This window comes from Microcaecilia unicolor, chromosome 2 (assembly GCF_901765095.1).
Source record: "Microcaecilia unicolor chromosome 2, aMicUni1.1, whole genome shotgun sequence".
In the NCBI taxonomy this organism is placed as follows: domain Eukaryota; kingdom Metazoa; phylum Chordata; class Amphibia; order Gymnophiona; family Siphonopidae; genus Microcaecilia; species Microcaecilia unicolor.
The window spans coordinates 254,986,065-255,004,505 of NC_044032.1; the positions used below are offsets into that span (position 1 = coordinate 254,986,065).

Below are 18,441 nucleotides of genomic sequence, written 5' to 3' on the forward strand. Positions count from 1 at the left end.
ATGATTTTTGTAGTGTTGCGTCCATTTTATTCAGCATCAGCCATATTTTCTCCAGGTTGACCTCAGGTACTTTCTCCAAGGACTCAGCCTCGGATCTCGGCGTCTTTTGCTGTGTTAGACCCTTGCTTGGTAATCCTTTCACAGCACTTCCGGCGGATTGTTGGATCACCTCTAGCACTGCTGTCGACGCCGGACATGGAGAAGACAACAATGTTGGTGGTGAGAGGGAAATTTCTTCTCCCCGTGGGGATTCCTCTTCTCTGGTTCTCCCCGCTATGGGATCCGTTTCCCTCAATATCGACGAGGAAGCGGTGAGGAAACGTTCTATGTTTGGCTGGATCAGCGTGGAGGTTGAGGAGGGCGGGGGCACCATTCTCACCAATCCTTTACGCTTAGTATGTGGCATTTTAAAAAAGGAAAATATTCTCTCTCCAGCTTCTCAGGAGCGTTTCACCCTGCCTCCGACTATGCCGCCATCTTGACACCCCCCCCCCCCCAACAATCTTTTTAAAGGTAAGATTCACGTGTGACATAGTTTGCTCTGAGTCATTTTTACATGTATTGTTATATCTTGGCTTCTACAACTATCGTGTCATATATTTTTTCCCCTCTTTTTTCACAGTGCACCGCTGCACTGCTACAGCACCTTTCTTTAGTCTACACTATTACTAGTGCCTACATTGTTGCTTATAACTGGCACATATATTCGCTTGTGGTTTGATCACATTTTCGTCCACAGTTTTGTTGTGTATGTTGGTGCAGCATATACTCTCTTTTTTTCTAGTCCGCTTTTTCCTGCAGTCCAATGTTTTCATTTAGACGTCCGGTTTGTTCGCCCCACTGTGTCCTGCACAATTCAGTAGCTTTTATTCACTCTTTTCATTTTTACAGTGGGGGAAATAAGTATTTGATCCCTTGCTGATTTTGTAAGTTTGCCCACTGACAAAGACATGAGCAGCCCATAATTGAAGGGTAGGTTATTGGTAACAGTGAGAGATAGCACATCACAAATTAAATCCGGAAAATCACATTGTGGAAAGTATATGAATTTATTTGCATTCTGCAGAGGGAAATAAGTATTTAATCCCTCTGGCAAACAAGACCTAATACTTGGTGGCAAAACCCTTGTTGGCAAGCACAGCGGTCAGACGTCTTCTGTAGTTGATGATGAGGTTTGCACACATGTCAGGAGGAATTTTGGTCCACTCCTCTTTGCAGATCATCTCTAAATCATTAAGAGTTCTGGGCTGTCGCTTGGCAACTCGCAGCTTCAGCTCCCTCCATAAGTTTTCAATGGGATTAAGGTCTGGTGACTGGCTAGGCCACTCCATGACCCTAATGTGCTTCTTCCTGAGCCACTCCTTTGTTGCCTTGGCTGTATGTTTTGGGTCATTGTCGTGCTGGAAGACCCAGCCACGACCCATTTTTAAGGCCCTGGCGGAGGGAAGGAGGTTGTCACTCAGAATTGTACAGTACATGGCCCCATCCATTCTCCCATTGATGCGGTGAAGTAGTCCTGTGCCCTTAGCAGAGAAACACCCCCAAAACATAACATTTCCACCTCCATGCTTGACAGTGGGGACGGTGTTCTTTGGGTCATAGGCAGCATTTCTCTTCCTCCAAACATGGCGAGTTGAGTTCATGCCAAAGAGCTCAATTTTTGTCTCATCTGACCACAGCACCTTCTCCCAATCACTCTCGGCATCATCCAGGTGTTCACTGGCAAACTTCAGACGGGCCGTCACATGTGCCTTCCGGAGCAGGGGGACCTTGCGGGCACTGCAGGATTGCAATCCGTTATGTCGTAATGTGTTACCAATGGTTTTCGTGGTGACAGTGGTCCCAGCTGCCTTGAGATCATTGAGAAGTTCCCCCCTTGTAGTTGTAGGCTGATTTCTAACCTTCCTCATGATCAAGGATACCCCACGAGGTGAGATTTTGCGTGGAGCCCCAGATCTTTGTCGATTGACAGTCATTTTGTTCTTCTTCCATTTTCTTACTATGGCACCAACAGTTGTCTCCTTCTCGCCCAGCGTCTTACTGATGGTTTTGTAGCCCATTCCAGCCTTGTGCAGGTGTATGATCTTGTCCCTGACATCCTTAGACAGCTCCTTGCTCTTGGCCATTTTGTAGAGGTTAGAGTCTGACTGATTCACTGAGTCTGTGGACAGGTGTCTTTCATACAGGTGACCATTGCCGACAGCTGTCTGTCATGCAGGTAACGAGTTGATTTGAAGCATCTACCTGGTCTGTAGGGGCCAGATCTCTTACTGGTTGGTGGGGGATCAAATACTTATTTCCCTCTGCAGAATGCAAATAAATTCATATACTTTCCACAATGTGATTTTCCGGATTTAATTTGTGATGTGCTATCTCTCACTGTTACCAATAACCTACCCTTCAATTATGGGCTGCTCATGTCTTTGTCAGTGGGCAAACTTACAAAATCAGCAAGGGATCAAATACTTATTTCCCCCACTGTATACTTCAGCTATCACAAATTGGTTGTTTATCTCTTAATGAATTATACTGCCACACTGCTATGGCTCGGTTTTCCGCTCACTACTAATGTCTATATCGGCACTTAGCAAAGGTGCACATGTTCATCATTTTCTTGTATCACATTCTTGCTTCACTCACGTGTGTGCAGCAATATTTTCCCCTATACTGTTCACATTTTCCTGCCATTATTATTATTCAATTATTCATCCGGTCATTTTGTTTCCCTCACCAGTAGCCTTTTTCAGCATTTGTATCTCCTTAGAGTTCATTGTTAATTTTTACTATTTATTTTTATTGTTTATTCATTTTTTACTTTTTATTTATTCATTTTATTTATTTTTTATTTTTTCTACTTTTCATTCTTTCAAACCATCATAATTATTGTATATATTTTTTCAAACCATTATAACCAATCGTCGCTATTTTCTTGGCTTTCTTTCTCATATCAAGCATACAGGTTAGTCCTTTCAGAGTTTCTCATTTTGGTACACACACACACACACATATTTTCTTTATACTTTCACAAGTTTGTGTGGATTTCACTCCTTTTGGGTCAAACACATACAAGTGGGTGTTCAATTTCCTACTGGTAAATCACCAAGGCCTTACTTCATGTTTATCCATGTGAGCATTTTTTCCTCTATAGATGTTTATTACATTTGTTTTTGTTTTTTTTGCTGTTTATAAGTTTGTTAAATATGGGTCAAGGTGTACTCATGCTTAATCAATACCTTTGTGTCACATTTATGTTTCATTAATCAATTCTGTTATGATATATCAATGTTCCATCAGGTCCTTCATGGAAAACCTATAAATATATGTTACATTTATACCAGAAACAGATGGAGTATAATGTGCACGTGTATATTTTATTTTTCTCATTTATTTTATATATTTGTTTACTTCCATATGTTCTGTTTTCATTGTCTTTTTAAATTTTAAATTTCATTTCTCTATATATTGTTTTCAATCCATAGACTCCTGATGTAGGCCTTTTGGCCGAAGCACTGCATTATGTCTAGTCATTTTATTGTTTAATAAACTTTGCTTTGTTTTTACTACTGCTGTGGTTGGTCTTTGGGAATCCTGGTTCACATTCCCACTTCCCTCTGATTTTGAGTTGCTCCGTGGGACTTCTTGAGTTCTCCACACTTGTGGATTCTCTTTTGATTCCAAGGCAAGCTCCCATCCAAGTAGAAACCAGGCCCAACCCTGCTGAGCTTCCAAGATTAGAGGAGCAGGGGCGTAGCTACGGGTGGGCCTGGGTGGGCCCAGGCCCACCCAATCTTGGCTCAGGCCCGCCCAAGCAACGACGACTGGAACGGCGACTTTTACCCGAAGTCGCAACGACGAACGGGCAGGCAGCGCTGCTGCGGTAGTAAAAGCAACAAGGAGACTAGTTCGACTCTCCGTCCTTCACTTCCCTCCCTCTGCGTCCCGCCCGAAAGGAAATGACGTCAGAGGAAGGCGGGATGCAGAGGGAGGGAAGTGAAGGACGGAGAGTCGAACCAGTCTCCTTGTTGCTTTTACTACCGCAGCGCTGCATGCCCGTTCGTCGCTGCAACTTCGGAAGTAGACTGGAACGGAAGTTGGCTTGGAGATGCTGTGAAGGGGGAGGGGGACACGCTGGATAGAAGGGGGAAGGGGATGGACAGAAACAGGATGGGCAGGGGAGAGAGGTGAATTGCTGGACAACAGGGATGGAAGGAGGGGAAAGGGGAGAGGAAATTTGCTGGAGATGGATGGCTAGAGGAGAGGAGAGGGCAGGGGAGAATGGAGAGTTGCTGGACATGGAGCGGAGGGCAGGGGAAAGAAGAAAATTGCTGGACATGAATGGATGGAGCGGAAAGGGGAGAGTGGAAATTTGCTGGAGCTGGATGGCTGGAGGAGAGGGCAGGGGAGAATGGAGAGTTGCTGGACATGGAGCGGAGGGCAGGGGAAAGAAGAAAATTGCTGGACATGAATGGATGGAGCGGAAAGGGGAGAGTGGAAATTTGCTGGAGATGGATGGCTGGAGGAGAGGGCAGGGGAGAATGGAGAGTTGCTGGACATGGAGCGGAGGGCAGGGGAAAGAAGAAAATTGCTGGACATGAATGGATGGAGCGGAAAGGGGAGAGAGGAAATTTGCTGGAGATGGATGGCTGGAGGAGAGGGCAGGGGAGAATGGAGAGTTGCTGGACGAATGGATGGAGGGAGGGGAGAGAAGTCAGGAAGGAGGTGCACATGGATAGAGGGGATAGAATAGAGGAGAAATGCTGGACATGGATGGAGTGGAGGGCAGGGAAGAGAGGAGAAATGTTGGACAAGGATGGAGGTAAGGAAAGACAAAGGAAGGAGATGCACATGGATGGAGGGGAAGGGAGAGAGGAGAAATGCTGGACATGGATGGAGGGAAGGGAAGACAGTGGAAGTAGATGCACATGGATGGAGGGGAGTGAGGAGAAATGCTGGATATGGATGGAGGGAAAACTGCTGAGTTTAAGGGCTGGGTTGGAACACGTTGAGGGCAGATACTGAAACTCGAGGAAGGATAGGGGCAGGGCTACAGATGGTAGACAGGACGCATAAGGACACAGGAGTATGGTGGACATGGTGAGTGAAAAAATATCAAATGGAAAGAAGACACTGCGTAAAACAGAAGACACTAGGACCAAAGCGAATAGATCAGACAACAAAGGTAGAAAAAAGTATTTTATTCAGAATTTATTAATTTGAATATGTCATCTTTTGGAAATGTGCATCTGTGATATTTTGCATGTAAGTTTAAATTTTTCTGGTATTGCTGCATGCTGAGTCTGACTTCTTGAGTTAACTTTCCAGTTCAGTATTTTGCCTTCATATTTTTTGATCTTTAGTTCCTTGTGTCATGTCTGTTGTGTCATGTGTTTTTCAAGTGTGATCAAGGTGCAGTATTCTGCTAGCATGTAGTATTCGCAGCCCTTTTTGTTTTGTTTTTTTTCACGAGGTAGTGTATTGGTGTTTTAGAGCCTAGTGTAATTACAGTTCTGCCTTTTCAAGCATAATGTTGTAGCTCATCCTGTCCTTGGAATTAGTGCTGTTATGGTTTTAAAGATATGAGTGTGTTTTTGCACAAGTTTGTGTATAGCATTTTGCAGTGGAGAGATTGTGGGATAATGTAATTATATTTAAAAATATCAATTTTTCCATTAAGTATGTATGTGGTTATACTGATGCAGGGCAGCTGTTGGGCAGACTACTTAGAAATCCATCATCAAGTGAATTCTTAGGCATTATTTTGTAGGATCCCAAGAGACACTACTCATACTTATATAGACAGTGCGTGCCCACCCATATTAGCTCTGGGCCCACCCAAAATCTCAGGTCTGGCTACGCCACTGTAGAGGAGACCAAGCACACTCAGAGTGGTGTGCCCGCAGGCAATACCTATACTGCCAAAAATAAAGAAAGTTCCATAAAGAAAGTGAGGGAAACTTTCAGGGTGTTTAAGCAACTGCCATCAGAGAAAAAACTGAGGGGACCAAAAAGTCTGTAAATAAAAATACTAAATAGGCCTTTTCAGAGGCCCAACACACAAGAAGCCCACTCTGATGCTGCTCACTATTTCCCACACTAGGAACTCCCTTTAATCAACAAAGGAACTTTAAGAAAATCTTAACTCACCACAGACAGCAAAGCCTATTGGAGACTGCTGCCATCAAGGCACCCACTTAGGCAAACATGGCTTTCCAGCTCAGACGATTCCTGCTGCCTCTATGTAGAAAGGGACTGCCCTAAAATGACTCCCTCCGAATAGAGGAAGACAGGGGAGCAATAGACCCTACTGCTGAACTGGAGAGCAAACATCATCTCTCTCTCTCTCTACTTCCAACTCCTCCCTGCAGTGTCTAGTGTCACTCCTCCTCTTCTCCGCTCTGCTCCTGCAGCAGCCTTTCCATCTTCTGGGCTGCCAGCAGCATTAGCAATGTAAGCACACTGCCTTTGCCCTGCCCAGAAGCCTTCTCTCTGTTGCAACTTCCTGTTTCCACGTACTACTACTACTACTACTACTTAGCATTTCTATAGCGCTGCCAGGGTTACGCAGCGCTGTACAAGTTTAAACACGGGGAGGGACAGTCCCTGCTCAAGAGAGCTTACAATCTAATGGTAACAGACTACGTAGTCAGTGTAGGTAACAGGAATGGGGAAGGTGGTTAGGCGCCAAAAGCAAGGGAGAAGAGATGGGCCTTGAGTAAGGAAGATGGGCAGGGAGGGCGCATGGCGTATGGGCTCAGGAAGTCTGTTCCAGGCATAAGGTGCTGCGAGGCAGAAGGGGCGGAGTCTGGAATTAGCGGTGGTGGAGAAGGGTACAGATAGGAGTGATTTGTCCTGAGAGCGGAGGTTACGGGTGGGAACATACGGGGAGAGGAGGGTAGAGAGGTAATGGGGGGCAGCAGATTGAGTGCACTTGAAGGTCAATAGAAGAAGCTTGAACTGTATACGGTAGTGGATTGGGAGCCAGTGAAGCGACTTGAGGAGGGGGGTGATATGAGAGTATCGGTTCACGCGGTAGATAAGACGTGCGGCGGAATTTTGGACAGATTGAAGGGGGGATAGGTGGCTAAGCGGGAGGCCAGCGAGGAGAAGGTTGCAATAGTCAAGACGAGAGGTAACGAGCGAGTGGACGAGGGTGCGGGTGGTCTGTTCAGAGAGGAAAGGGCGAATTTTGCTAATATTATAGAGGAAGAAGCGACAGGTCTTAGCTGTCTGTTGGATATGGGCAGAGAAGGAGAGGGAGGAATCGAAGATGACTCCGAGATTGCGTGCTGAAGAGACGGGGAGGATGAGGGTGTTGTCAACAGAGACGGAAAGTGGGGGAAGAGGAGAAGAGGGTTTGGGTGGAAAGATAAGGAGCTCAGTCTTTGCCATGTTCAGTTTCAGATGCCGGTTGGACATCCAGGGAGCGATGTCGGAAAGGCAGGCTGAAACTTTGGCCTGGGTTTCAACTGTGATGTCAGGAGTGGAGAGGTAAAGCTGGGTGTCATCGGCATAGAGATGGTACTGGAAACCATGACATGAGATCAACGAGCCAAGGGAAGAGGTGTATATCGAGAAGAGAAGCGGTCCAAGGACAGATCCTTGGGGAACCCCAACAGAGAGCGGGATGGGGGTGGAAGAGGAGCCATTAGAAGATACTCTGAAGGTGCATTGGGAAAGATACGAGGAGAACCAGGAGAGGACGGAGCCCTGGAATCCAAATGAGGACAGTGTGTCAAGAAGTAAATTATGATTGACGGTGTCAAAGGCGGCGGATAGGTCGAGGAGGATGAGGATGGAGTAATGGCCTTTGGATTTGGCGAGGAACAGGTCATTGCAGACTTTAGAGAGTGCTGTTTCTGTCGAGTGTAGTGGGCGAAAGCCAGATTGAAGTGGGTCGAGGACAGCCTGAGAGGAGAGGAAGTCAAAGCAACGGCTGTGGACAGCACGTTCAAGTAATTTGGAGAGGAAGGGTAGAAGAGAGATGGGGCGGTAGTTGGAGGGACAGGTGGGGTCAAGTGATGGTTTTTTGAGAAGTGGTGTGACTACTGCGTGCTTGAAGGTGTCAGGGACAGTAGCAGTGGAGAGAGAGAGGTTGAGGATGTGACAGATTGAGGGGATAACTGTAGGAGAGATGTTGGTAAGCAGATTGGTGGGAATGGGATCCGAGGAACAGGTGGTGCACTTGGAGGAAGAAAGAAGGCGAGCAGTTTCCTCTTCGGTGATCTCAGGGAAGGAGGAAAAGGAGGCCGGGTTAGGTTGGTTGAGGGAGTGGGTTAAGAAGTCACAGGGAGGAGAAGGCTTGGAAGTGAATTCAAGGTTGATCTTCTGCACTTTATCGCGGAAGTGGTCAGCTAGTGATTGAGGAGAGAGTGAGGGAGGGGTGGGAGCGGAGGGTACTTTAAGTAGGGAGTTGAGGGTGGCAAAGAGGCGACGAGGGTTGGAGCCAAGAGAATTGGTTAATTGAGAATAATATTCCTGTTTGGCAAGGAATAGGGAGGACTGGAAGGAGGATAGCATGAATTTGTAATGGGTGAAGTCTGATAGGGTGCGAGATTTCCTCCAGAGTCATTCAGCAGATCGGGTGCAGGAGCGAAGGTAACGGATGCAGGGGGTTAACCAGGGCTGCGGATTAGTGCGCTTAGTGGGGCGAGAGACAGATGGTGCTAGGGTATCCAGAGCGGTGGAGAGAGTTTCATTGTAGGTAGAGACAGCCGTGTCGACAGATTCAGAAGACGAGATGGAAGGGAAGAGATTGGAGATGTGGGAGGATAGGGTAGGGGGGTCGACAGCTTGGAGATTCCTGAAGGCCGTGGTTATAGTTGGGCGAGGTTGAGGGGGAGGGTGATGAAGTGTGAGGGTAATTAGGTGATGATCTGAGATAGGAAGGACTGAGGTGCAGAAATTGGAAGGTGAGCAGGAAGAGACGAGAACGAGGTCGAGACAATGGCCATCACGGTGAGTAGGGGTGGTAGAGCATAGTCGGAGGTTAAAGGAGGATATCAGAGTAAGGAATTTAGAAGCATAGGCATTGGATGGGTTGTCAACGTGAATGTTAAAATCACCAAGAATGAGGGAAGGAGATGCGGGATCAAGAAAGACGGTGAGCCAAGCGTCGAAGTCAGTAAGGAATGAAGAGAGGGGCTTGTCAGGGGGGCGGTAGATGACTGCAACTCTGAGTGGTAATGGATGGAATAGCCGGATGGAGTGAGCTTCGAAGGACGAGAAGCAGTGAGACTGCGGTAGGAGGAGGGGTTGGAAACTACAGGAGGGTGAGAGAAGTAGTCCGACGCCTCCACCGCGGCCATCTGGGCGGGGAGTGTGGGAGAAGAGATAGCCTCCATGACAGAGGGCCGCGACTGAGGCAGAGTCGTCAGGGGAGAGCCAGGTTTCAGTTAGGGCGAGCAGTTGGAGGGAACGAGAGATGGCAATTCGCTCGCTGTAGAGAGAAGGCTTCTGGGCCAAGCAAAGGCAGCATGCTTACATTGCTAATGATGCCGACAGCCCGAAAGATGGAAAGACTGCAGCGGAGGGGGGGGGGGGGGAGGTGTGCAAGGAGGGGAAAGAGAGAAAGCATGACACCAGATCTTGCAAGGGGGGAGGGAGAGTGCATGACACAGGACCTGACGGTGGTGGTGGTGGCAGTGGCGGCGGAGGGGCGGGAGAGCGAGTGATGCTGGATGTAGGGAGGGAGGAAAGGCAGGTGACACCGGACATGTGGGGAGGGAGGGAGAGAGGGAGGGAGAGTGACACCGACCCTGGGGGGGGGAAGGAGGGAGGAAGAGTGGGAGAGCGACACTGAACTTGTGGGGGGAGGGGGAGGGAGGGAAAGCAACACCAGACCTTGTGGAGGGGGAGAGGGAGGGAAAGCGACAGCGGACCCTGGAGGGAGGGAGGGGGAGCAACACTGGACCTTGCAAGGGGGGGGGAGAGGAAGGAAGGGCATGGGATATAGATATAAGAATGGCCTTGGAACAAGGGAATGAAAGAGAGACAGGGATGGAGCTGGGGACTGATAGGGTGATGAGATCCAGTGGAGGGTAGAAGAGGGCTATGAGGATGGGAATGAGGGCTAAGGAAGTGGGTGAAAGATGGGGAAAGATATGGGTTTAGGAGACAGAAGGAGCAATGGTAAAAGCTAGTAGGTAGACGAGAAGTGAAATAGAGACTGAGATAAGAGAAAGAGGGATAAACACAAATATAGGGGGGGAGACATGAAATGAAAGGTTACTGCCAAACAGATGTAGAGAAGGAAAGGAAGAAGCCAAGAGGAGAGAGAAGAAATGGAAACGCCAACGTGGAAAAGAATTTAGAGAAGACTGACACGTGGAAAGTGGAAAAGAGACTGGGACCAGCCCAATTAGAAAAACAAAGTGCTCAGACAACAAAGGTAGAAAAAAAATATTTTTATTTAATACTTTTTAAGGACTGAGATGTGCCTGCTTTGTGAAATGTACATCTTTTCTATTTTTGTATTTTGTAGAGTGCAGGAGAAAATACATTTCTGTTTTTCTTTTGCCAGCACTGCTTACAGAGTCTGGCTTTCTTGAGGGAGATCTCTATTTCAGTTTTTCTGTGGTTCCCTGTTTTGTATAGTGATAAAAACAACTGAGGAGGAGGAACAGATGACCACTATGAATAGTCTAGAAGGGATAAGAAGGAGAGTAGTGGAAGGGTCACGCAGGTAATTGTTCAAGAGGCTTTATTGGCAATTACCTGCATGATAATGTCCTATGTTGGAAATCCTTCCGCTACTCTCCCTCTTTTCCCTATTTTGTATCATGTGAGGGTCTATCCATGTTCTGCATGTGCAACTTAGGTGAAGGATTCTACTAGCATGTAGTGTCTGTGTAGGAATGTGTAAGTCCAGATTGTTCCAATTTCCCAGTAGCAGGTGGAGGGGGGGGTATTTTTTCTATCTATGTGGCATGGTATAGAGAGTTGCTGATAAGGAAGGAGAAAGAACTGGGGTTTGGAGAAAGCAAACAGAGATGGTGCTGTATCAGGCTTTGTGTGAATGTGAGGGGCATAATGAGAGAAATTTCCTTTGGTGCTGGCTCATTTCAGTTTTAAAAAAACCCCTTCTTTTCTTTGATATATTGGCTTCATATTCAGTGTTTTAGTCTGGGTGTGTGTGTTTTTTTTTTTTTGAAGAACCATAATGAATATATATGTATGTAAATGAATATGCTAATAAGCCAAGCCACACCCTTTGCCCCCCCTCCCCCAAAATGAAATGACCAAACTACGCCCATGGCACTCACTGGAGATGCGCAGCCAGACGTCACACCGACAGCAGGACCTCCCAAGCAAGCCTGCCGCCACACTGGCTCAGCAGGCTACATACACACAGAGCAACTCCAGAGACGTTGCCCCAAGGCTGCCCTGTTGCAGCTGCAGAGCCTCAGCCACTGAATCACTCTTTTTTTTTTACAGCTGATAATAGCAGCAAACATGAGGTCTGTCGTGGACTATTTTGTTTTTTGGGGTTTTTTTTTTTTAGTGAGGAAGGCTACAGGCCAAACAACTGCCCAAACTCTGGGAGGAAAGGGACCACAGGGTGAGGCAAAAACCCAGGCCACCAGGTTTGCCCCTAAAGTTGGCACAGAGCCCAAACACCCCCTAAGCTCAACTGGTCAAAAGGTCCAGGAGCAGGACCAAGAGATTAATCCAGGAGCTGCAGAGCAACCATCTACCACCTGCTGGAGACAGAGATATACTGAAGTGAAGGAGGAGCTGACTGTCTGGTTTCAGTGCCTTCAATTTTGTAATCTCTATCTCCGCCTATTGGTAGATGGACACAACCCACCTGGATTCATCTGCTGCATACACTAAGGTATAGAAAGGTTTCATTGTTAGTTATATGAGAAGAATAAATGGTTGAAGATATTATGACTTGGAGTTGTGGTCTGAAATAGGATGGCTCATAAGAGATCTTATAACCCAAAATTAAGTCCTAATCCAGTGCTTCTGCTATTCTTCTCATTTGAATATTATGATTACTTGTTTTAATTAGTGAATGTTTTTCACTGACAATACTTGAACACAATACTTGTTTTCTGCTCTCATAGACTGGTCTGAATGGCTGGCTAGGCATTGGACCTTGTCACCAGATGTCCTTTAGGTATCTATTTAGATTATGACAAAGCCTTGTGCTTAACATAGTAACATAGTAGATGACGGCAGAAAAAGACCTGCACGGTCCATCCAGTCTGCCCAACAAGATAACTCATATTTGCTGCTTTTTGTATATACCCTACTTTGATTTGTACCTGTGCTCTTCAGGGCACAGACCATATAAGTCTGCCCCGCACTATCCCCGCCTCCCAACCACCAGCCCCTCCTCCCAACCACCGGCTCTGGCACAGGCACAGACCGTATAAGTCTGCCCAGCACTATCCTCACCTCCCCACCACCAGCCCTGCCTCCCAACCACCGGCTCTGGCACAGACCGTACAAGTCTGTCCAGCACTATCCCCGCCTCCCAACCACCAGTCCCGCTTCCCACCACCGGCTCTGGTACAGACCGTATAAGTTTGCCCAGCCCTATCCCCGCCTCCCAACCACCAGCCCCGCCTCCCGATCTTGACTAAGCTCCTGAGGATCCATTCCTTCGGCAAAGGATTCCTTTATGCTTATCCCACGCATGTTTGAATTCCGTTACCGTTTTCATTTCCACCACCTCCTGCGGGAGGGCATTCCAAGCATCCACTACTCTCTCCGTGAAAAAATACTTCCTGACATTTTTCTTGAGTCTGCCCCCCTTCAATCTCATTTCATGTCCTCTCGTTCTACCACCTTCCCATCTCCGGAAAAGGTTCGTTTGTGGATTAATACCTTTCAAATATTTGAACGTCTGTATCATATCGCCCCTGTTTCTCCTTTCCTCCAGAGTATACATGTTTAGTTCAGCAAGTCTCTCCTCATACGTCTTGTAACGCAAATCCCATACCATTCTCGTAGCTTTTCTTTGCACCGCTTCAATTCTTTTTACATCCTTAACAAGATACGGCCTCCAAAACTGAACACAATACTCCAGGTGGGGCCTCAACAACAACTTATACAGGGGCATCAACACCCCCTTTCTTCTGCTGGTCACACCTCTCTTTATGCAGCCTAACAACCTTCTAGCTACGGCCACCGCCTTGTCACACTGTTTCGTCGCCTTCAAATCATGGGAAGGGACGATTTGAACTAAAAGGGGGATCTTATATACTCACTTGTGCAAGATGTCTGAATAAAACAGGATGATGATATATGAAGGGCAACTTTGCCACAGGATACTTACAGTTATGCACCATTTGTGGACATAAATGTGCAGAAAACCAGCAATTATGCATGAAAGTGGCAGGAAATTGACTGAGCACTATTCTGTAAGGGCGCAAGTAAGTGGTATAGTGCATAAACGCAAGGGAGCGTTCACATGGGCAGAATATGGGAGGAGCATGGATGGGGCCTGCCACTTAGAAAATATGGTATGTTCCATATGCCCTTGCTATATTTAAGCACCTGCAATTAAGTCAGGTCTATGGCTGGTGTAACTACAGGCACCTAAATGTAAGGCATGCTGATGCTGGGTTACACAAGTATTGTATAGGCTCTCACCATGCAGCATTGGGGTGTCTAAAAGGAGACGCCCACTTATAGAACTACCTCTAGCTGTCCTGGATGGTCTTGAAAGTAGCCATGCTGTAGGGCTAGCAGCTGGGATACATCCTCAGTAGTGCATACAGGAACAACTGGGCAAAATGAATTGGCTGGATGTCCTATTTCTGTAAACATCTATGTTACTATATGAGGGTTTCATACTTGCCAGCCATGGAAAGATCTATCAAAGTCTAGCTGGTTAATAAAGGCTACAATAATGATTAGGTTATCTGGTAACACACGTAAGAAGGTCTCCAGTTAGCAAGTGGGGCCCTGCTATTAAACAGAGCAGAACTCTTGCCTTGTAGACAGGAAGTTTGGGTTTGAAATGCACTTATGTTATTTCCTGTGTGTTGAACAGGGTTGAACAGAAAGTGAAGGCCGAAACCTTTTTAAAGCTGAATGTGGCTTTGCTCCTGCTTTTCAGCTAATGGAAGCAGCCCTTCAACCTTCACTTTCTGTTTAACTCTGTACATACAGGGTTTGGGGTTTTCTCTGTCCACCTTCACTGAGTTATTATAAGATATCAAGGGACCAAATAAAAAACTCCTAGAAGTTTGGTGTATGAGTGTCAGTGTGTAGATAGACAGGAGGGAAGGGGGGAAGTTGAAGAATTTCCTCCATCCATGTATGAAAAGAAAATGTCCACAATTTATTTAAAGACCTACCTCAGGCCCTTTTCTGCCTCTTCCTTCCCCCACCCCATTCTCTTTTTTTCTGCTCTAACCTGTTATTCTATTCTATTCTTATTTTCTGCATCTATCCTGTTAGGTTCAGTGCGGATTACAATCAAGATAAGCTCAACATACAAGGGAGCTTACAGGCATATAGATTTCAAAAGAAAACATTAACCATTTGATGCAAACAAATACGTTTTAAGAGCTTTACAAAAGCACAGGAAGCTGATTCCAAACTAAGGACGTCTACTCTAAGGCTCCTAAATAAGTAAAAGTGAGTCCCAGTTGCATCTTCCAATGAATACTCTTGAAAGAAAATTTAATGTCAATAAATGAGTACTCTGTGCAGTTAAAAACTGCATAGGAATTCTTAAGCAAAGGGCTAATCTTTCCGAAGTAAGACCGTCAACTGATTTAAATATTAGACATCCAGTTTTACATTTAATTCTAGATCTCACAGGTAACCAATATAAAGGGCTCAAAAATAGAGATGCCCTCTCAAACTTACTCATGCAAAAGATTAATCTTGCTGCAGTATTTTGTAATAACTGCAATAAATAAATAAATGCAATAAATAAATAACCACCATATAATGAATTATAATAATCCATGTGAGGAAGTACAATAGATTGTTCTTTATAATATCAGCAAAATTCGCCCTTTCCTTTCTGAGCACGCTACCAGAACCCTTATCCACACTCTTATCACCTCTCGCTTAGACTATTGCAACTTGCTTCTCACAGGTCTCCCACTTAGCCATCTCTCTCCTCTTCAATCTGTTCAAAATTCTGCTGCACGACTTATATTCTGCCAGTGTCGTTATGCTCATATTAGCCCTCTCCTCAAGTCACTTCACTGGCTCCCTATCCATTTCCGCATACAGTTCAAACTCCTCTTATTGACTTATAAGTGCATTCACTCTGCAGCTCCTTGGTATCTCTCCACTCTTATCTCTCCGTACACTCTTCCCTGGGAACTCCGTTCACTGGGTAAATCTCTCTTATCTGCACCCTTCTCCTCCACCGCTAACTCCAGACTCCGTTCCTTTTATCTTCCTGCACCGCTTCCTGGAATAAACTTCCTGAGCCAGTCTGTCAAGCTCCATCTCTGGCCATCTTCAAATCTAGGCTAAAAGCCCACCTTTTTGATGCTTACTCACTTGTTCAGTACCCTTATTTTATCATCCCCACCTTAGTAATTCCATTTTCCTCTTCTTTGTCCTGTTTGTCTGTCCTAATTAGATTGTAAGCTCTGTCGAGCAGGGACTGTCTCTTCATGTTCAAGTGTACAGCGCTGCGTACATCTAGTCGTGCTATAGAAATGATAAGTAGTAGTAGTAGTAGAATAGTTTGAAAACTATGAGGACTTAACGTAGGTCCTACATATTTTGACTGTCTCAATCTAAAGAAAACTCGTTGTGACAAAGCCTGCCTATCACTCAAGAGAATCATCAAACCAGGTTGAAATCCTCTGCCCAGAAAGTGCTGCAAAAATGTCATATAGCGCCAAGTCATCAGAGAGAGGTTTTGCCCCATTATTACTGCTCTTACTACAACTAAACATTTATACAGTGCCACAAAGTCTATACAGCAGTGGCATAGCTATGGATGGGCCTGGGTGGGCACAGGCCCATCCATTCTTGGCTCAGGCTACCCAGCTGCAGCATGAAACTGCTCTCTTCCTCCCTCTCCTCTGCGGCATCCCGGCATCTGCGCTCCAGTATCTGAACCTCTTCCCTCCCCTGTGTCGGTACAGGCGTCCTCAGCACCTGAAGTGATTCATTCTTGCTGCTTGCACCAGCCCCTCAGGCTTCCATCTGCCACATTCCGCCAGACAGGAAACAGACAATGACATCAGCGAGGGGGGGACATGGCAGATAGAAGCCTGCGGGGCCAGAGCAAGCAGCGAGAATGAATCGCTGCCGGTGCCAAGGACGCCTGTACCGACATGCCAGGATGCCATGGAGGAGAGGGAGAAGATGTGGGGTGGGGTGGTTGAGGGGGAGAGGAGGCACATGCGTGTGGAAGGGCCCATCAAATTTATCTCTGGGCGCATCCAAAATACCGAGTCTGGCTACGCCTCTGCTATACAGCATGATACAGACATGTACAAGGGGTGGTGGTGGCATTGTTAGCATTTATTTACCACCTTTTTGAAGGAATTCACTCAAGGCTGTGTACAGTAAGAATAAATCAAACATGAGCAATAGACAATTACAGCAGTAAAAGTATTCAAATAACAATACAAAGTAAGGCATAGTATACTACTTACAATGTCAACACAATACATAATAGAACATCTTAATTGACAGGGTATAAGCAAAGTTTTTTTTTTTTTGTTTGAGAGGCCAAACTGACCTTCACTCTGTTCCTTGAGCTCTCTAATTGTTAGGGATGTACATTCATTAGCAAGTATTTAGTTTGTTAGTGTGCACTAAATCTCTTTGTGTGTTGAGTTAACATTTTAATTAAAATTATATGTGTGAAATAAACTGAAAAAGAAACATCAAGAAAAAAAGACCTCTGCACATTCTTATTAGTTGCTGATGCCATGTGAAGCAATACATTGGCTGTACCAAGATCCTAGTAGGCTACCCTTTTCCGCTGACTGCACATAGAAGAGACAAGGCCTGCTGCATAAAGCTTAATGTCAAATTGACAGATGAAAGCAGAAATAACAGACATAAAATTTGTAATTCCTGCTTTTCTTAAGAGAAATTGAAAGGGTGAAGGAGCGGCCTAGTGGTCAGAGTAATTACCTGGATACCAAAATACAGGGTTCGCATTCTACTTCTCCCACTGATACCCCTTGTGAATCTGGGCAAACACGTTTATCTCTCTTGCCTCAGGAGAAGACCTTTTTATTTTATAAATATAAAGAAAAATAAATGTGATATAAGACACAATGGATGCACTTGGACTGTTCCCGATGAACTGCCTTTTGACCCTGCCTCTAAACTTAGGTACCACTTCAGCAAATGGACCTCAGAGATACAGTGTTAGTTCTAGACTTTGTTGAGATGTCTACAGCGTGGAACACCTGCAGGGATCATCGGCCTGTGGAGCTTCTTGGCACAGTGTGGCAGTGGATCTGCTGAGAAACAGGGTATCTTAACCCTCAGGAGCAGCATAGGGTCTTGACATGTGCCCTGCATCCCATCGCACCTAAGGCAGAGTGTCAGGGGTCTAGGGCTAGGAGCAAACTCACCAATATCTCTAGGAAGAACTGTGTTAACCTTAGTACAATAGAAATTGTACCCGCCAGAAAAATGAAGCTGTTACTCACTATACATTTTCTTCCTAGTAGTTCAAAGACTTGATCATTCTCCCGTGGCTGAAGGAGGCATGAAGCAATGTTCTCCTGTTGTCCCCGGATCCCTGGCCTTGGGACCCCTCTACTCATCTTTCACAGCTGGAATGTAGATGGGGATGGAGAGGAAGGAGAATCCTTCCTCTGCACACCCTTGCTGTATATAATACCAGGCAAGGGAAGGTGTTCCCAAGCAGTTAAATGCTGCTTCTTGTCTGAGAGAAAAGAAAAAAAAAGAACTTCCGCATATGAGCACTTTTTTTCTCTCTATTTTTTCATTTACGGAGGTTGCTTTTGTCATACAGGAAGTCCAAAAACCACTGAGCTGTTCCCTGAATGCAAAATTCAGTGCTATGCTGCAAGTGGACTTTTCTGTCTCAGTCTCTCTTCCTTTTTCTCAGGCTGCCTGTTTGTAGTTCACAAATTGTAGAGAATACAACAAGGATAAAAATACTGGAAATGCAAGCCCACTGCATTTGCTCACAGATACAACAGTAGTGCAAACATACAGCCATGTTACATTGCAGAACAATAACAGCACACACACACTCAGGAGTATTTGATGCTTGTGGGGAAAATGTTTCTTCCATTATGTAGCCTGAGCCTATGGGATAGTTGTGTCCACCAACCAGCAGGTGAAGAGAGAGAGAGAGAGAGAGAGCTGAAAACTGAGCAGAGACATATCTCTCTTGGCATCCAGTCCAGCTCCTCAGTATTTTCTATGTCCAGCAGGTGCATGGACACACTTTTCAGCCTCTGGTTCTGAGAGATTTGTTCCTGGTCCAGTTTGGTCAGTTGGTTCCCAGTTCAG

The 18,441-nt window shown here is 45.9% G+C and overlaps 1 protein-coding gene across 1 annotated transcript in view; it reads right to left on the minus strand.

The window, feature by feature from the left end:
• WAS (WASP actin nucleation promoting factor) overlaps positions 1–17,855 on the minus strand; it is an 89,859-nt gene extending 72,004 nt beyond the window's left edge. The window contains exon 1 of the mRNA XM_030193953.1: positions 17,607–17,855. Within this exon, the coding sequence (XP_030049813.1) occupies positions 17,607–17,723 (117 nt within the window). The 5' untranslated portion in view covers positions 17,724–17,855. The remainder of the gene's footprint in view (positions 1–17,606) is intronic.
• Between the last annotated feature and the right edge of the window lie 586 nt (positions 17,856–18,441).